The sequence below is a fragment of the Barbus barbus genome, assembly GCF_936440315.1.
Source record: "Barbus barbus genome assembly, chromosome: 8".
NCBI lineage: Eukaryota > Metazoa > Chordata > Actinopteri > Cypriniformes > Cyprinidae > Barbus > Barbus barbus.
Genome location: NC_136736.1, coordinates 10,339,117 through 10,356,638, shown reverse-complemented (window position 1 = coordinate 10,356,638; position 17,522 = coordinate 10,339,117). Strand labels below are relative to the sequence as shown.

Genomic DNA, 17,522 nt, shown 5'->3' with positions numbered 1-17,522 from the left:
TATTTGTTAAATCTAGCAGTTTGCTAGATTCAATTCAGCACAATTGACTAATTTTATACATAGGCATGTGAATCTGTGATCTAATGTCTATTCCATAAGACGTTTTACGCTGTCTAGCCACTAGATGGTGGCAAGATACAGCCTGTAAAAAAGTTACACTCACTGGCCACTTGGTACACCTTGCTAGTGATGGATTGGACCCCCTTTTGCCTTCAGAACTGTCTTCTTCATGGCATAGATTCAGCAAGGTGCCGGAAACATTCCTCAGAGATTTTGGTCCATATTGACACGATAGCATAACGCAGCTGCTGCAGATTTGTCGGACCACATCCCAAAGGTGCTCTACTGGATTGAGATAATAATCAGCTCATTGTCACTCATCATTGTTTGAGATGATTTTAGGCTTTGTCACATGGCACGTTGTCCTACTGGAAGTAGGTAGACTATGGGATTTTCAACTGGTACTAAGGGCCCAAAGTGTGTAAAGAAAATATCCCCAACAAAATTACACCACCAACAGCAGCCTGAACCATTGATACGTGGCAGGACAGATCAATGCTTTAATGTTGATTACACTAAATTATGACTCTACCATCCAAATGTAGCACACAGAAATCAAAACTCAGCAGACCAGGCAACATTTCTCCAATCTTGGGTGAGCCCATGTGAACTGTAGCCTCAGTTTCCAGGAGTGGCACCTGGTGTGGTCTTCTGCTGCTTCATGGTTTGACATATTGTGTGTTCAGATTCTGCATACCTCTGTTGTATCAAGCGATTGAGTTACTGTTGCCTTTCTGTGGGTTCAAACCTGTCTGGCCATTCTCCTCTGACCTCTGGCATCAACAAAGCATTTGTGCCCACAAAACTGCCTTTCACTGGATATTTTCTCTTTTTCTGGCCATTCTCTGTAAACCTTAGAAATGGTTGTGCATGAAAATCCCAGTAAATTGTCAGTTTCTGAAATACTCAGACCAGCCCACCTAGCACAAACATGCCACGTTCAAAGTTGTTTAAATAACCTTTCTGAACTCCAGCAGATTGTCTTGATCATGTCTGCATGACAAAATGCATGTAGTTGCTGCCATGTGATTGGCTGATTATATATAGATGTACCTAATAACGTGGCCGGTTGAATGTATGAAGTTGATCCGTGAAGCCTTGCAATTTCAGCTATTTTTCATTAATCATATTCCATTATTCTGACTATGATTCAAAGACTGATTTGTTACTTTAGAGAATATAATCTTACACTAGAAATGGAATGCATCAAGTAGAAGTGATTACATGCAATGAAATAAAAAATACAAAAATGTCTTTCATGCCCTTCTCACATAATCGTTTCAATAATTCAGTTTTTCATTTGGCATGCCAACTGTATAAATGATTACAGAAATGTAATGTGCTGTTTCGGTAATATTAATCAACCAGCATCATGAGGTAGAAGCGCCATCCAAAATACTTACAGCTAATGGTATAACTTTAAGACATTGCACGGAAAGGTTTCAAGACACAAGACATTTAAAACATATAACCAAACATGTTATTTTATTGTCTGAAAAAGTAACACAATCTCCCAACTGGGTTATCACATACACTACCACAACGATGAAACACCATTACTACACAAATAGGGACTTCTTTTCAAATATTATAGACATTACAAAAAGATCCCTCATATCTTTCAGTTTTGTTTTGAAGTTATACTAAGCATGGCAGATTGATTTCATTTACAGTATGATACTGTACACTGTCACCATTTAGAAACAATGTTGTCTGACGTGGTTCTAAAATCCATAATGTTAAGGGAAGACATTTCATGGTCATTTTTATTTCATATGAAATATTTTACAATATAAACAAAGCATCCGTCTTGGATGGACTTAACAGCAACCAGAGGCCAGGCATTTCAGTGCAAACATGTTTTTTACAAGGCAGTCTTGGCTGCATTACTCCCTTTTATCTATCAAAAACTAACGGAATAAAAGAAAATCATTACCAGATGAAGGAGGGGGTTCAAATTAAAGCTAAATTTCACAAAATGTGACAGATATCCAAAATGCATCCTCTGACAGAGCCTTGGTAAGTAAAGGAGGCCATGTGTTTGTATTAATGTCCAACAAAAAACATTCAAAAGTGATTACGTTCTGCAGAGGTGTAGTCATCTCTGAACTGAAATATACTTCTGGAATTAAATCGTTGTTTTAAGTAAAGCTCTGTTGCAATGATTTGAAAAAGTATCTATTTATAGAGCAGACGTTATGAGGTGCCTGCTCTGTCTAATGTTGCTCTCTGATGTACATCTATGATGCCTAGCAATGATATAAAATTACCATTTAATATATGAGGCTCGTATCTTTCCACAATCTTCATCCCACCTCCAACTACAGGGTCTAAGAGGCTGTTTGGACCCTAACCACTGACCTCTCAAATATAAGGTGGGAAATTGAAAACAATACTATTGTAATCAGTATTCCCCAAAAAGCAGAAGGCAGGTAAACTGTTTTTGATTTAGGCTGAACTCCTAAAATATCTGTTGAGGTGCTTATTTATAATATAGAATGTAGTCCCTTGATTTCCATCTAGATGCATTTTTAACAAACTAGAGGTATGGTTACTCACTGGGCTTGAAATAACGAAGCAGATAAACAAATATGTGTGTGAAGGGAACAGCAGAGAACTGAAAATGGCTTCTTACACAAATTGGAGGGAAAACATATAATTGGAAATGTTCTGTTGATGTGGTGCTAGACAGATTTATACACAACTTGCAGATAAGTAAAAGACACTTCTGTCAAAAACTGAGAAAAATCGAGTTGAAACTACAGCACTTAATACTGATTACTTTAGAATAAGTCCTCTTAGTTACAATGTCCGCCGCTCCTTGTCAACATTCACAGAGAAGAGGCTGATAGCGCTGTGTTCCACAGGCAAAGAATCCAAATCTGTACACGTCCCTACCTTGTTGTTACACAGGTGGTGGAGGTAGCTAGTTATGTGCATGTATGTGGGGTTTAGGGTAGTTTGCATGGCTGATTGCAGGTGTATGTATGTGTGGATAATAGTCGAGCGAGAGGGAGTGAGCTGAAAGTGATTCAAACACAGTAAGTCCCACTGGAGGATATCCACCTGAACACTCATCATAAAGCAACAAAACTGTGGAGGGTATGGGCAAAGAAAGAAATAAAAGATAAAAAGGGACGATAACCACATAATAGCACCAATGGATGCGACATGAGCTCTGCTCTCTTTCCCAAATCTCACCCAGTCACTGCCAGAAGGGACACGACCATTGATTCTGGTGCATTCTTGAGATGGCACGCCAAACAGTTAAAGCCATAGTCCAAATGTTCAAAGCAAGTATTTTAATGTTTAATTTAATTTTTGAAATGAGCCTTTGCTCATAGATCTGAGACTTATTGTATATTCCACATGGCAGGTCAAAACCTGATGTAATCTATTCAACTGTGACATTTGAAAGGAATGATAAATAACAGCGAAGCAAATTATTTGTACATACTTTCATTGAACGAGTTGTCTCAACCTAAAAGAAGCATTTATTGAAATCATGAAAAGATTGAGAAGATTGTGAATATACATATCATGTGTTGGCTGGGGCAGAATTTTTAGCCATATCATCTGTCGACCATATTTTCCATTGAGGTCAGGGACATGATTTGAGTAACAGCTCAATTCCCAAGGAAAACAACAAAACTAACAAAAAAGGTCGAAAATAAAACACCATAGTGGTCTGGGTTCAACTCGAGTAAGAAAATCTTAAAAAATAAAGGTTTTATCAGAGCAGCAAAAGGGCCTAGTCTCTGAATCCCGCTGGCCCAAAGGAAGAAAACTATGACCATTCCTTGGAGTGTTTTGGACGCAACACCCGTGTTCCCGCCATTGCGATTCACAACATCCTCCTTCTTTCGTGACAACAAATAAAGCCATCAAGCTACACAGAAGACAAGCATGTTTCCAAACCAACGACATCCACAAGTGTCCTGGTTCATGAGACTAGGTATCAGATTCACACCGGCGTAAAACACACACCTGTTTTTATTTCAAAAGGGAATAACAATAAAAATAATCTACATCTGAATTAAACTGAGATGAAATGCAATTGAAATTATTTATATTTTTTGTCTACAGAGAGTGTTTTATTCCCTTAAGAAACAAAGATTGGTGAAGCGATCCACAGAAACATGATTACAGACTGACTGATGTTTTTACCTCTTCTTAGGAGAGTTAACTATTCATGACCTGAGATTAAATATGAACTTTAATGAAACAGGTAAATCCATTATGTAGTGTAAAGGTGCATACAAAGTAATTGTATGCACAATAAGTTTGGGTAAATTGTTTTTTTTTAAATCAAGTCTTTTTCCAAATAAAACAAACTTTAATTTCAGACGAGATCATTTTTTCCACTAATTCAGTCTGTGTATTGTTTTATTAAGCATGTGAGTATGATTCTTATTGTGTCACCAATGTAGCTAACAGTGTCATGACAAATGTATTTATTTTTAGGAATATAATACAACTTTATAAACCATGAATTAAATGTTGCTCAGATTAGAGCTTTTATGCCTCATTTTTTAACTTGTACTGCATACCAATATCACAAATCTGTATTACCTTTGACCTGCACATCAGCATCTATTTCTTAATGTGTGCAAACTTAATCAATTGGCTGGATGATCTCTAATCTGTGACTGACAAAAATACTCTTGAAAAAACAAAACATTGTTAAATTACCATATACTTCAAGCCTATTTTGAAAATAATGGTTGAATCTGACTGAAGAATTTCCTGATTAATTGCTTGTTAAGGTAAATCCTATGATGAGAAATTTCCTTTTCCATGTTTTTCCCTTTTTTTTTTTTTTTTCTTTTTCTTTTTTTTTGCAGTGACCATTTATGCTGTGGGAACAGTCTCTGGAAGCCATGCCTGTGGGTTTAACAGTCCCCATATAGTCGAGGTGCTTGATGGAGGGAGGCACCCAACCTCCTGCACTTAGGCACCCCAACATTGCAGATCACCCTGACCCTACGTCAACCCAGATGGGCCCATGTCAGACGCTGGTGATGGAGGCAAGGCAGTTGGGGGATTTCTGCAGTTTCTCAGGTTGCGTGGTAGGGGGTTCTGGGATTGCACGGAAGCTGAATGGGGGGCCGATGCTGGTGGTACCCATGTGGCCTGGACTTAGAGCCGGATTCTGTCGCCGGTTACTCTCCACAATGCTAGAGGTGTTGGATGCCAGGCTTTCCCGTGTGCTGAGAAAGTGGTGGAGGTGGGAAAATGGCCAGAGAAGAAGAGACAGAAAGAACAAGAGTAGAGTTTAAGACAAGATAACTGATTAATTGTTTTGGGGCATGCTAAATGATGTAAACCATCGCACAAGGCCTCAGAAAGAGAAAACACACAACCACACCCTTACCTATGGTTTCACTCTAGTTTGCAGGATTGTTTAGTTGTATAGAAACAGTGTACTCCTTATGACAGTATGACAACAATAATATGTTCAAGCAACTATAACACAAGCACTGACAGCCAACCATAAGAAAGAGGATATATTTCAGGGAGAAAAGGTTTAAAGGAATAAAGAAATAGTTTGACAAAATATTAAAGGGGTCATTGGATGCCCATTTTCCACAAGCTGATATAATTCTTTAGGGTCTTAATGAAAAGTCTTTAACATAGTTTGGTTAAAATTTCTCAATGGTAGTATAAAACAACAGCGTTTTTACCTGGTCAAAAACAGCTCTGTCTACAGCAAGCCAATTTATTGCATGTCGCTTTAAATGCAAATGATCTCTGCTCACCCCGCCCCTCTCTTCCAAGCCGCTCTCTGAGAGATGGTAAACTTTAGCCGCATTCATCGTGAAACTTGCTAACTAGCACATTATTAGGAAAGGCGATTTGCAAAGATTAATTAAAAAAACCTTACACTCACTTCTTCTGGAGGTGAAGCAGGATCACGAATGATTCGCGCGAAGATAGACGCATTTAGGTAGATCGGGGGCGCATTCCTTTCAGAAACAAATGTAATCCAGTGCGTCTTCAGCGGCTCAGATGTCGGGAGGATATGACGACTGCTATGTTCATTATTACATCCAACAACAAAACACCTCAATCGCTATGAAGACATTCTTGTCTACATCTGCTCCAGCGGTGAAACAATGGCAGACTGATGACAGCTCACTCACTTTATCATTATAGGGTGGTTGTGTACACACACTGCCGATAAACATTTCAGTTCTAACAACTTGTAAAAGTGCATGTTGCATCCGATGACCCCTTTAAACCATCATTTACTCATGCTCATGTTCTATGGCTGCATTCCACAATGTTTCCACAGAAATCAAAAGGATACATTTTTAAGGAGTTTTCCCTGCCTTTGTCCATGAAATTACAATGAGCAAATACTGAAGCTTACACAATTCAAAATGGACACAAAAGCACCATAAATGTACGTCCATATGATTGTGTTAAAAACAGATTGTAATTTAAATCTTTATTCACTGAAAACCTTCACATACTGTAGTTCTCCATAGTGCATTCATGTAGAAGTAGCAAATGTGTTCACAAGTATTTAGTGATGTTTTTATTGTGATTTTGTTCCTTGTGTTTTCTAAAGCTTGAAGCTTTCATTGTAATTCATTATATGGGGAAAAAAAGTAATTAAAATAAATTTTTTGTGTGTACCATGGAAGAAAGTTAGCCATACATGTTTGGAATGACACAAGATTAAGTAAACAATTATATTTTTGTGGAAAACTATTGCTTTAAATAACAAGTTTAAACTCAGATATTATGTATTTAACATCACAAACTAAATTATGTCTATGCACAAGAGCTATGCTGGTGTTTTTCCAGGAGCTGTGAAATTACATCATCACTAATGTGATGAGTCATCCAGAAAATAGTGAATGATTTTATGTGTGTGTGTGTGTGTGTGTGTGTGTGTGTGGTTGTGCATGTAGGGACTGCTGGGGGGGGGGGTCTTAAATTAGAGATGTGTGGCAGTTTCTCTTGTAGGTTTTTAGCTCTATCACAGTGTGACTGGGCAACAACTACTATTTATGGCCTAGTACTATAATCATCAGAACACGATTGTAGAAAGGACAGTAAAATGCATTGCATTACACAAATTTTCAAAACATTACAAACGTAAGGATTTAAATTCAATACAAAAAAAAAGAAAAATAACATATTCATCAGCAGCATGAGTTGTATTGATAAAATATATTATTGGTACTTATATACATTGTTAAATTGCAATGCAAAAATCAATTCAGAAAGGCTTTCTGTGGGATTTTCAGTATAAAGCTTGGTTTTGACAAACTGACATACTGACACAGTCAGAGAATGAGGTCATTATTAGGTCAAAATAATGCCTTTTTTGTTAAGTATCAGGCATTTCCCTCAAACATTAAATACAATTCAAAATACGGGTAAAACGCCTGGGAAAAATCAATCTAGAAAATTTCTTCATATTGACAAGCCTGTATTTTTTATGGAGTTTTCCTAGAGTGTATTGTAAGGAGTAGAGGCAGCACATGTGCAGAACATGTAGGCTCTCTCAGTTATTCTACCCCTGCCATATCCCTCTGAATGAGTCATAGAGACACAAGGGGTTTATTTTTAGCAGCTGAAAAAAGTCCTCACCCTCTCACTCATAAAGGGCTTCTGCTAACACATACACAGCCCTGGGAAACCCACTTAAAGGCTGTCTGTGCTGGTTTGTGGTCTTGGCAAAGAAGAGGGGAGGAAACCATGCCATACATCACAGTATTAGATGGGATAAATTATATGGGCCCTATGGCAACTATGTGCTTCAAACCAAACATCACAAACTGTAATAAAACACACAAAAAATGACCTATGGAAAACAATATTTCATTTTGCGGGATGTCAGAGAACTAGTGTGGATTCCAGCATATTAGCAATTTATGTTTTCTGGTGAGCATAATGTTATATTTTATTTCCTCAATTAAAGTGCCCCTATTATGAGTTATGAAAGGTTCATATTTTGGTTTTGGGAGTCCCCAACAACAGGTTGACAAGCATGCAAGGTAAAAAAAACACTTTTATTTTCTTATAATATGCATTTATTTTTACCTTATTTGCTCAACGACTCCCAAACGAAATGGTGATTGGTCGATTTCATTAAAAGCAGTGTTTGTGAGCTTTTAACGCTCCAAAAGCAACACCTAATAGCAAAGAATGAATTTGCAGTTTCATTCAGATCAACGCGAAAATCCAAGTTTTCCCAGGTCTGCGCATGCAACAAGTGGGTGGGCAATAAGCTAATGTTTCATTTTGACGTCAACTTGAAATTAGTTTTAGCTTGGGATTAGTTTTAAAAACGACTCGTTTCAATGATTCAGAGTCGCCTCTTTCTTTTGAAAGACAATAACTTTTTACACGGTGCACTTTCAGATTTAAAACTTTGCAGGATGTTTTCATTCACTTAGAGCTGTGTTACACACTGCATGAGGTAATTTTCAAAAATCCATAATAGGGGCACTTTAATGTAATCTTATGTCTTTTGTAATAAGAATTAAAAAAAGACAAATGGCAGTTAATTGATGCATTGAAGACTTGTTCACGGTCAACAACTGAAAATATACACTCAAATATGGGTTTTCAATTGTAGCACCTTGTCTATGAAGTGAGCACTTACCGAGGGGAGTTAAACCCACTGTCTACAGTCACACTACTGCTGTCCATGCTGTCCAGCCGGGCCGAGTGAGCCGACTTCTGGCTGCTATTATTCTCGCTCTCCTTAGGGCTAAGCAGAGTCAAGTTGTTCTCAAACTTCCGCTGTAAATCCCGCTCTTTCTCCCGTTCTAGCAACCACTGCATGGTCCCGCCGCCTCCACCGCCGTCTCCGGCCCCTGCCCGCCCCTTTGCTTCTGTCGGGGCAGCCTCTTTAAGGGAGGCCTCCTCTGCCTCCTCCTCATCGTCATCATCTGACACGTTGTAATAGTCAAAAGCAGCTTCAGATGTGGAGGGAGCACCCTGTTCTGTGCCTGTAGGTGCCGGAGCAGAAGCAGACAAAGGGGTGGAGTTAGGTGGCTGTTGGGTCTCCAGAGTGTCAAGGACCTCGGATGATTTCATGTGCGGAGTCTTACGCAAAGTGCCTGACTTTGAGTAGCCACTGTCCACATAGCTCACAGTCAAAACATTGTGTGGCGGTTTGAACAACGTGTCCTTACTAAAAATCTCTTTCCTCTTGTCCACCCCGCCACCAGTACTACCACCACCTCCCCCGCCCCCTGGGTCAGAGTTGTGTTGGTGCTGTATCAAACGTCCATTGGGCATAGGCTCAGGTGTCTGGCTTGGTGTGGGTTTGCCAGAACCATTGTGCCCCTTGGTGGAGGCATCCTCTTTGTACTCCAAGGGGTGAGGAGAGGTGAGGTGTGGTGTCTGCCGGTCAGCTGGAGAGCCCTTGCGGATTCCGTCAGATGGGGTTAAAGTGTCATGGTCAGATTTGCTCAGAGGCAGTGGGGCAGTAAGGATTGTTTCATTCGATGTATTGCACTGGAAGTAGTCATCAGCCAAAGGCTTCGGCGACAGGGCCTTCAGGTCACTGTAGGCTGGGAGGCTGTCCCTGCTCTTGTTCCGTTCTAGAGGGCTGCAGAGCCTCGAGTCATCCAAACTCAATTTACCCATATCGGGTACAGACATTTCCGAGCTGAACTTGGCAGCAGAAAACATGATGCACGAGTAGTGCGGGGCCTTCTGAGATGAGGCCCTCAGAGTCCCATCATCGGTATAGTAGCGGCTTCTGTCATCAGGACTGCGGTCATAATCCTCAACCGTACCAAGCGTGGAGCTTCCACCTCCCAATGGGCCCTTGGAGTTGTCCATAGAACGCGATCGCTCTTTCGCCTTGTCGGGCCGCTCATTGCGTGACTTACGATCCTGAGTGTGGCTGTGGCTCCGGTGCACTCTAGAATGTGACGTCCCACGTGAAGGCTCAGGGAAAGGCATCTCTGTCCGCCTCTTTGCAAGCTCCCCCGAAACATCCCACTCCGGGGTGACAGGAAAGTGTGACTCAGCAATGTTGGGATTGCTGTGGACAAGGTAGGCACCACCACTTCTGCGTTCCACTGTGTACATTCCCTCTCTTGGCGAGCGTACCAGAGAGTGACTGAAAAAACGGTAGTCCCTCTCCAGGCTGACTGCTGGCAGGTCCAGATTGGAGCCCTCAGAGGGGTCTCCCCGAGAAGCCCGCGTCTTGCTGTGCGAACGCGACTTCCCGTGCGGCATGCGCCGGTGGCCTCGGCTGCGGCGACTGCGGGCACTGTGCTGTGCAGAGGAGCTGGCCTTGCAGCGCTGAGCTCGTTCCTCTTCCAGCCGCTTCATGACAGCTGTGTGACGGGCCACGTTCTCCACCGTCAGGTCTGGGTTGATGCGGCGGATGATCTCCATCTCCACCTCACGAGGGATCGCTGCAGCAGACGGTGTGTCCTCGTCCCTCAAGGGCCACTCCTCTGGAGGGAACTGTGCTGAAAAGGTGGCCAGCTGTTTGGTCTTGTCCTTCTTCAAGCTCAAGCGGAACAGCTTCAACCCAAACTTCTTGGACTGCCTCTCACTGCTGCCCCCACCACTGCCCTCCTTCTTCTTGGTCAGTGTGTCTGTCTTGTAAGAGAAGGTGGCGGTCATGCTCTTGCTCTTGTCGGTGGGGTCAGGTGGGTGCTGAATGGCAGGTGGTGGGGGTGGGGGCTGTGGGTATGAAGGGGGATCTCCTTTGGGTTCTTTTGGGGATTTTCTTTGAATTGTAGAGGTATGAATGCTGGGCACCTCATCGCGGTAGGTGTTATAGGAGTCGCAGTGGTTCTTAGGGTTAGGCCTTTCTCGTACGCAGCCAGAGGTGGAGGGAGTGATGGTTCCAGATTGTGGCGATGTGCATTGCTGTTGAGGTGGTGGCTGCTGCTGCTGCTGCTGCTGCTGCTGTTGTTGTTGTTGCTGCTGCTGCTGTCGCTCAGGATGCCGCTCGTCCAGGTGGTACCACTTGCTGTTGGTGCGGATGAGGGAGGGGGTGATGAAGTATGTCTGTGGAGTAACAATGAAGTAACCTTCTGGTGTGGGGTAGATCTTTCTGTCCCGTACCAACATGTTCAGCGTGTGCCGCAGGATCTCTGGACTTGGAGTGGGTACACCTGAAGAGAATACAACCGCATGTAAATTTCATAATCATTTTCATAGTGCTAATGAAAGTGCTGACACAAAACTTTTTGGCTAACATTTGTGATATGATAGTAATAAATCTTCAATCATCAATTCCAATTAATATTTTAAAGGAAAAGCTCAACAGGCAAACACTTAGATGTGAAAAATAGAGTGCAAAGGGGGGAATAAAGGGTGGAGTAGCAGATTAGTGGGTTCATGTTGATGTCAGCATTATCCAGAACTGCTCTGACGTGCCAAAAGTAGGATTAACCGTGAGTAGGTGTGATCACACAAATAACTACAGAAGGTCAATCAAAAGAAGAGCATTGGTTGCTGATTTATGCCACCACCAATCACAACACACCAGTCATTACCTCATCTTTCATCATCACATCTGTAAGACCCTTAATGTAATAAGACAAAATGTGCCATTGTGACCCTCCTTCATAAGAACTCATGTGATAATAAAATAAAATAATGCAATAATAATATTAAAATAAATATCTCCTGAAAAATCAAGAGATTTTACAGTATATGTTGTTTTGTCCTTATTTCATTAGCTGGACTGGAAATTTGAACTCTTAAGCCTAAGCTGTCTGAGATAACTGTTCACTAAGAAGACTGAATACTTGTATAACTGTTATTGATCTTAGTTATTAAGACATCAGAAACACGTTATCACAGGTTAATGTTAACAATCAATTCATTGTTATGAGTTGATTAATCAGCCAATCATCAATTATAATTATTTATTTTATTAAGGTCTATTTTGTTATTATAAGATAACCAACTCATGGGCCACCTGGAAACCTTAACAGACCACCAGTGAACCACAGACCATATTCTCATATTTTGAGATCCACCATTCTGTGCTTTCAAAGTATGCTTTAGAGGAAAAATATTTATACACAATTAAGATGGCTAACTTAGACACTCAAAAAAAGACATTACATTTGTGGTAAGACTCAGTACTGTGAATATCTCTCTTAGTTTAATATCACGTGTGCAAAATAAGTAAGCATTGCCTGTAACTCACAGACAAGGAGCACCAACAGGGTAGACTGCACTACAGGGTACATGGTGTCCTCCCTGCACTCAAGTCCTCACTTCACCCAAATCAGCTTTTCAACACTCTCAATCACAGAAACACACACAACGGATAAAGGAGCAGATAAGCTGTAACTAGTCAGGGTTAAGTGTTGCCTGCCATTACATCATACAGTGGTAGTTGCCATACCAACATGACGCAACCCAGAGCCTATGTTCCTTTTTTTTTTCTTTTTTTTACCACTCCTTCTTTAAGGGAAAGCAGACAGGTGAAGTTTGCACACTTTCCACTTTGATTGACTGATTTCTTTGAATAGAGCTGAGTAACATAAGGTGTACAATGGACCTTTTTTTTACAGAATGTGATGATTTCTACAATTATCAAAATAAATCTGGCAACATTTTATATATATTTATATATATATATATATATATATATAAATGTATTTTTAGAATTTTAGTTTGTAGATTATATAAAAATGTTGATTTTTTTATTATTATTTTAATGTAAAATTAAAACACTATACTTAGTTTTTTCTTACCTTGGCATTAAATTAAAAAAAATACAGAGCTATTGGGGCAAATGAGAATGCAAAATAAATTGTTGTAGTTTCCGTTCTCCACTACATAAAGTTGACGACTTCTGCCAGAAATGTAAAAACAGTCCATATGGTCATTCTACATAGATGACTGAAAATAATGTATTTGATTATAACAAAAATAGCTTTAGACATTCAGCTGTTTTTTGAATCTGTAAACTGTTGAAGTTTATAGTGTCATCATAAATTTTATTTTCACCAGTGCCATGAAATAATAATAATAATAATAATAATAATATAATAATAATAATAATAAGTAAAACTGGAATTGTCCACTCCAAAACAGCCACAATAATCAAAACCAACAATTACAATGGTACAGAACAAAAACATTATTTTAAAAGGTAGTTTTGATAGTGAAATGATTTGGATATTTATATTATGGTCAGTCTTTCTTTACTTTAAATTCCTCGCCCAAAAAAAATACTGATTATTGATTTGAGCCAGTGCTATAATCTCAGCAAATATAATGAAGCCAAATACTTGAGCCTTGTCCAAAATAGCAATTTATCAGGCAAAATATATGTATATTTTTTGACGAGGATTATCCCAGTAAAACAGAAAGTCGTTTTATATACATACACTTGTAAATGTAATACTTAATGTGGTTATGTCTGTTATAAAATACTATTAGAGTGTTTACAGCACTCAAGTATGTGTGTGTGTGTGTGTGTGTGTGTGTGTGTGTTCATAAGTGTGTCTGGAGGGCTACCTGGGAAGCAAGTGGCAAGGTGCTCCATCAGCGCATCTTGTGTGACAGGCTTGCGGGCAGAGTTCATGGCTGAGATGGCCAGACACAGAATCTCTCCCAGTGGGATGAACTGAGACTGACTGATGGGTGACATACTGATCGGAGATACATCGCCTAGAGAGGGACACACACAAAAAATAATGTTCGGTAAAACTTTATTTCGATAGTCCACTTTAGACATTCTACTTACAGTAAGTAACTTGCAACTACATGTAAACTAGCAGTCATTAGAGTATTAGCTGACTGTCTGCTTACTATCTTCTAACACTTTATTTTGATGGACACACAACATACTGTCACGAATCTGGTCCATGCTCTTCCGGACAATCACCACCAGATGTCACTCACCACATTGACTCTCACACCACACATCTCTCTGCCTTGCCCCTTTGGATACTGTTCACCGATCGTCGACCCACGCTTGCTCCACGGATTGCTCTGTCTTGCCCTTGCCATACCTGTTTACCCCTGTCTGACCCTGCCTGTTTTCTGACTATGTTTTGTAATAAAGCTTTGCATATGGATCCGCACGTCTCATGTCTCGTCAGCCCCGTAATACATACAACATAATGACTATGAGAAACTTTCAAGTATATTTCAACTTATTCTACTAACCGTAAACCTACCCTACTGAGAGTTAGTAGACATGTAGTTGCAATTTAATGAGAATTAGTTGACATGTAGTTGGCACGTAGTTACAAAGTTACTTGTTAGTAATGTCTAAAGTGGACTATCTAAATAAAGTGTAAGCTAATGTTCAGTCCTATACAAGAACATGCTTGTTTGGAAACTGACTGGTCCTTAAATGTCACCCTTTTTAATGGAACACAAACATATAAGAAAATAAAAACCACCTTAGATTCTGCTATCTCCAACAGTATTAATGTGGGACCAGTAAAGATGGAGAGAGGAGAAAGGAGGAGTTTGAGGAAGGGGTGTAAAGGGGTTTTCAAGATCCTATACGGTCACAACAGTAACGTGAAGGTTATCCAGGGTGTTTGATCGCGTGTTGCCAAATGTGATCTTATACTGACGACTCAGCAATAAGCACCTCTGCCTGCGTAGGCAGAAAGACCCCAGGCCATGCGTTAATACTGATCCCCAAAAAACACCCATGCATATTGAATTTACTAGAAGCAACTCAGAGCAAATCAAACATGTTACATCACATAATACATCTGAGAGATTAGACGTCACTTTTCCACTTTCCTGCATTTGAGTGTGCAAAAGAGTGGAATGACTTTTAATAAAGAATTAACCACTGTTGTCCAGCTCATTATTAAAAAAAAGTTTTACTTCAGTATAGGGCCAATTCTCACTATTACCTAGTTGCTTATTAGCATGCCTATTATTAACATATTGGCTGTTTATTAGTACTTATAAAGCACATATTCTGCATGACCATATTCTACATACCTAATCTTACCCAATACCTAAACATAACAACTACCTTACTAACTATTAATAAGCAGCAATTTAGGAGTTTATTGAGGCAATATTCATAGTTAATGGTTTGTTAATAGCGAGCATTGGACCTTAAACTAAAGTGTGACCCAAAAAAAATCATATCCACTACATTATTTGCAGTCTGAAATTTAGACTGACATCAAATGCCTTAATATTGTTAGTAAACTGCAACTTAAATATGAAAACACATATATGCTTACAAACGCCATGTATTCCCTGTGTAAAATTTACAAACACTATGAGGTTTAATAGTGAGGACTGAGTCAGCATTATCCAAACCATGGCTGAATATTGTTATGGATCATTTATACAGTTATTCATACTGAAATGAAGTCTAATTTGGGGATGATATGAGAATTACAATGCATAATCCTTTACCACTGTTCATGAAACAATCATAAATGATACAGTTATAGCAATAGAAACAATAATCTTGAACAAAACACTTTAAAACCAGCATCCATTTGTGTGTATTGAAAGAAGCCACAAAATATCTCCAGAAAAACCATATGTTTTACACAGAGATAAGCCTGAACGACTCATGTAACCTTTAAAGATTATGCTATGCTTCACTTTTTAGCTCAACATGCTAAAAGAAACCATAAAACTGGTCCGAGTATAGTGTAAAGGGCAACAAAGGGTCTGAAGCTGCGCTGCTAACACTGCAGGATGCAGATAGGATGACATCATCCACACGGAGCTGCTGCTCTCCTGGTGTGTGTGTGTGTGTGTGTACAGCAGGCAAAGGACCATCACTCAAATCCCAGCCTGTGTGTCTCCCTGTTCAAGCAGAGTCTGTACAGACAGCAACGTGCTGCTCTTAACCCTCTAAATGACAGAGCATTAGTGACTGCTGGGGCCTAGCGTTGTTTTTGTGAGGTATGAGCATGCTAGAGCTAAATTCAGTTGCTCTCCATTATGAATTTTATTGTTTTTACTTTAGTAGGGGGAGGATAGCTGGTATGAGGATGAGAGAAAGAAAGAGAGAGCAGGATGGAGGGAGGCGCAGAGAGACCCCTCCCTCTGCTTCTGTGCTGCAGCCATCAGAAAAGGCGGCTCTGGCGATGGACACTTACCCAACATGCTCCACGCAACACAAAGACTGGAGAGGTGTGACCAATCACAAGCAAGCTTCATGCACACCTTTTTTTTTTTTTACTCTCCTCAAGCACTGCTCACTGGCACACACACACACACATATCTGCTTGCTTTACCCTCTCCTCCGTCTCACACACACACACAAGCTAGTAGGTGGCCTGCTGAATTCGTTGTTATGGCAACGCATCCCAGTTGCTCTCTCTTGTTCCTCAGATCTGTGCTACGCCAGGATTTCTCTCTCTCTCTCCAGCACCCACTTTTCTGTTCTTCCTGTCTCCATTCCTGCTCTTGTGCTTCACACTCAATCTTGTTAATGAAAAATTGAGGAGATCATGTTGGCTGCAAGACTAAGCAAAACCTGCTCAAAAACAAGGCCTTTTAGGTAAATAACAGCTTTTATATACACACATCATGCCTTATTCTATGGAGCAGTATATAAATATGGAGTAGATTATATAGATTTTTCCATTTTTTGGGGTCAGGGAGATTTTTTTAGAGAGAAAGAAATTAATGCTTTTATTAAGCATGGAAGCATTAAATTTATCAAAATGAGAGTAAAGACATTTATAATGTTGCAAAAGGTTTATATTTAAAATGAATACTGTTCTTTTGAACTTTCTATTCAAAGTCAAAAAAACAACAACAAAAAAAAACGATATGTTTCTTGAGTGCCAAATCAACATTTCTGAAGAGCCTTTTGACCATGAAGAGTTTGTCTTCACAGGAATAAATTGCATTCATTCAAATAGATAACAGTTATGTTGATTGTAATAGTATTTCAGAATATTACTGTTTTTACTGTATTTTTGATTAAATAAATAAATAACTTCTTTCAAAACCATTTTAAAAATCTTACAGACACCATAAATATATAAAATGCATGTCTATTAATCATCCACCTACAAATAGCGTAGTACTAAACAATTTACTGTGTAAATCCATTCCACATTTATTCTCTTTAAATTTCAGCAGTGTTACCAGACGTACGATAATTATCGTATTTTTACGATAATTTTGATCTCTGTACAATGTACGATCAATAATGAAAAATTCCCCTAATGTATCGTATTCAGAATTTCAGAATTTTAAGTTCCCTGTCGATATTTCACTCTTACTGCGTCGTAAGACGTAGTACGAGTGAAATGGGAAAAACTCCTTCGCTACTCAGATTTCTTCTCTTCAGCGACAAAGCTTTTTCTTCTTCGCTGACCCTTCGCTCACGCCGACTCGCCGTTGAAATGCCTCGCAGCTGGATCGGACCTCCTGCAGCTTCCAGTCCATCACCTGCTGCCATCCGGCGAATACTAAAAGAGCCTCACAAAAAGAGCTCGGTGTTGTTGCAAATGCCACGCCATCATTGTAAGACGTGCAGGGCTCCCCTG

General features: G+C 39.8%; 1 protein-coding gene across 1 annotated transcript in view; it reads right to left on the bottom strand.

Moving 5' to 3' along the window:
- Nucleotides 1-1,528: 1,528 nt before the first annotated feature.
- LOC306873457 (storkhead-box protein 2-like) overlaps nucleotides 1,529-17,522 on the bottom strand; it is a 53,607-nt gene continuing 37,613 nt past the window's right edge. Inside the window, exons 2-4 of the mRNA XM_079422767.1 lie at nucleotides 13,537-13,689; nucleotides 8,684-11,168; nucleotides 1,529-5,270 (exon numbers count right to left, since the gene is read on the bottom strand). Of these exons, the coding sequence (XP_079278893.1) occupies nucleotides 5,069-5,270; nucleotides 8,684-11,168; nucleotides 13,537-13,689 (2,840 nt within the window). The 3' untranslated portion in view covers nucleotides 1,529-5,068. The remainder of the gene's footprint in view (nucleotides 5,271-8,683; nucleotides 11,169-13,536; nucleotides 13,690-17,522) is intronic.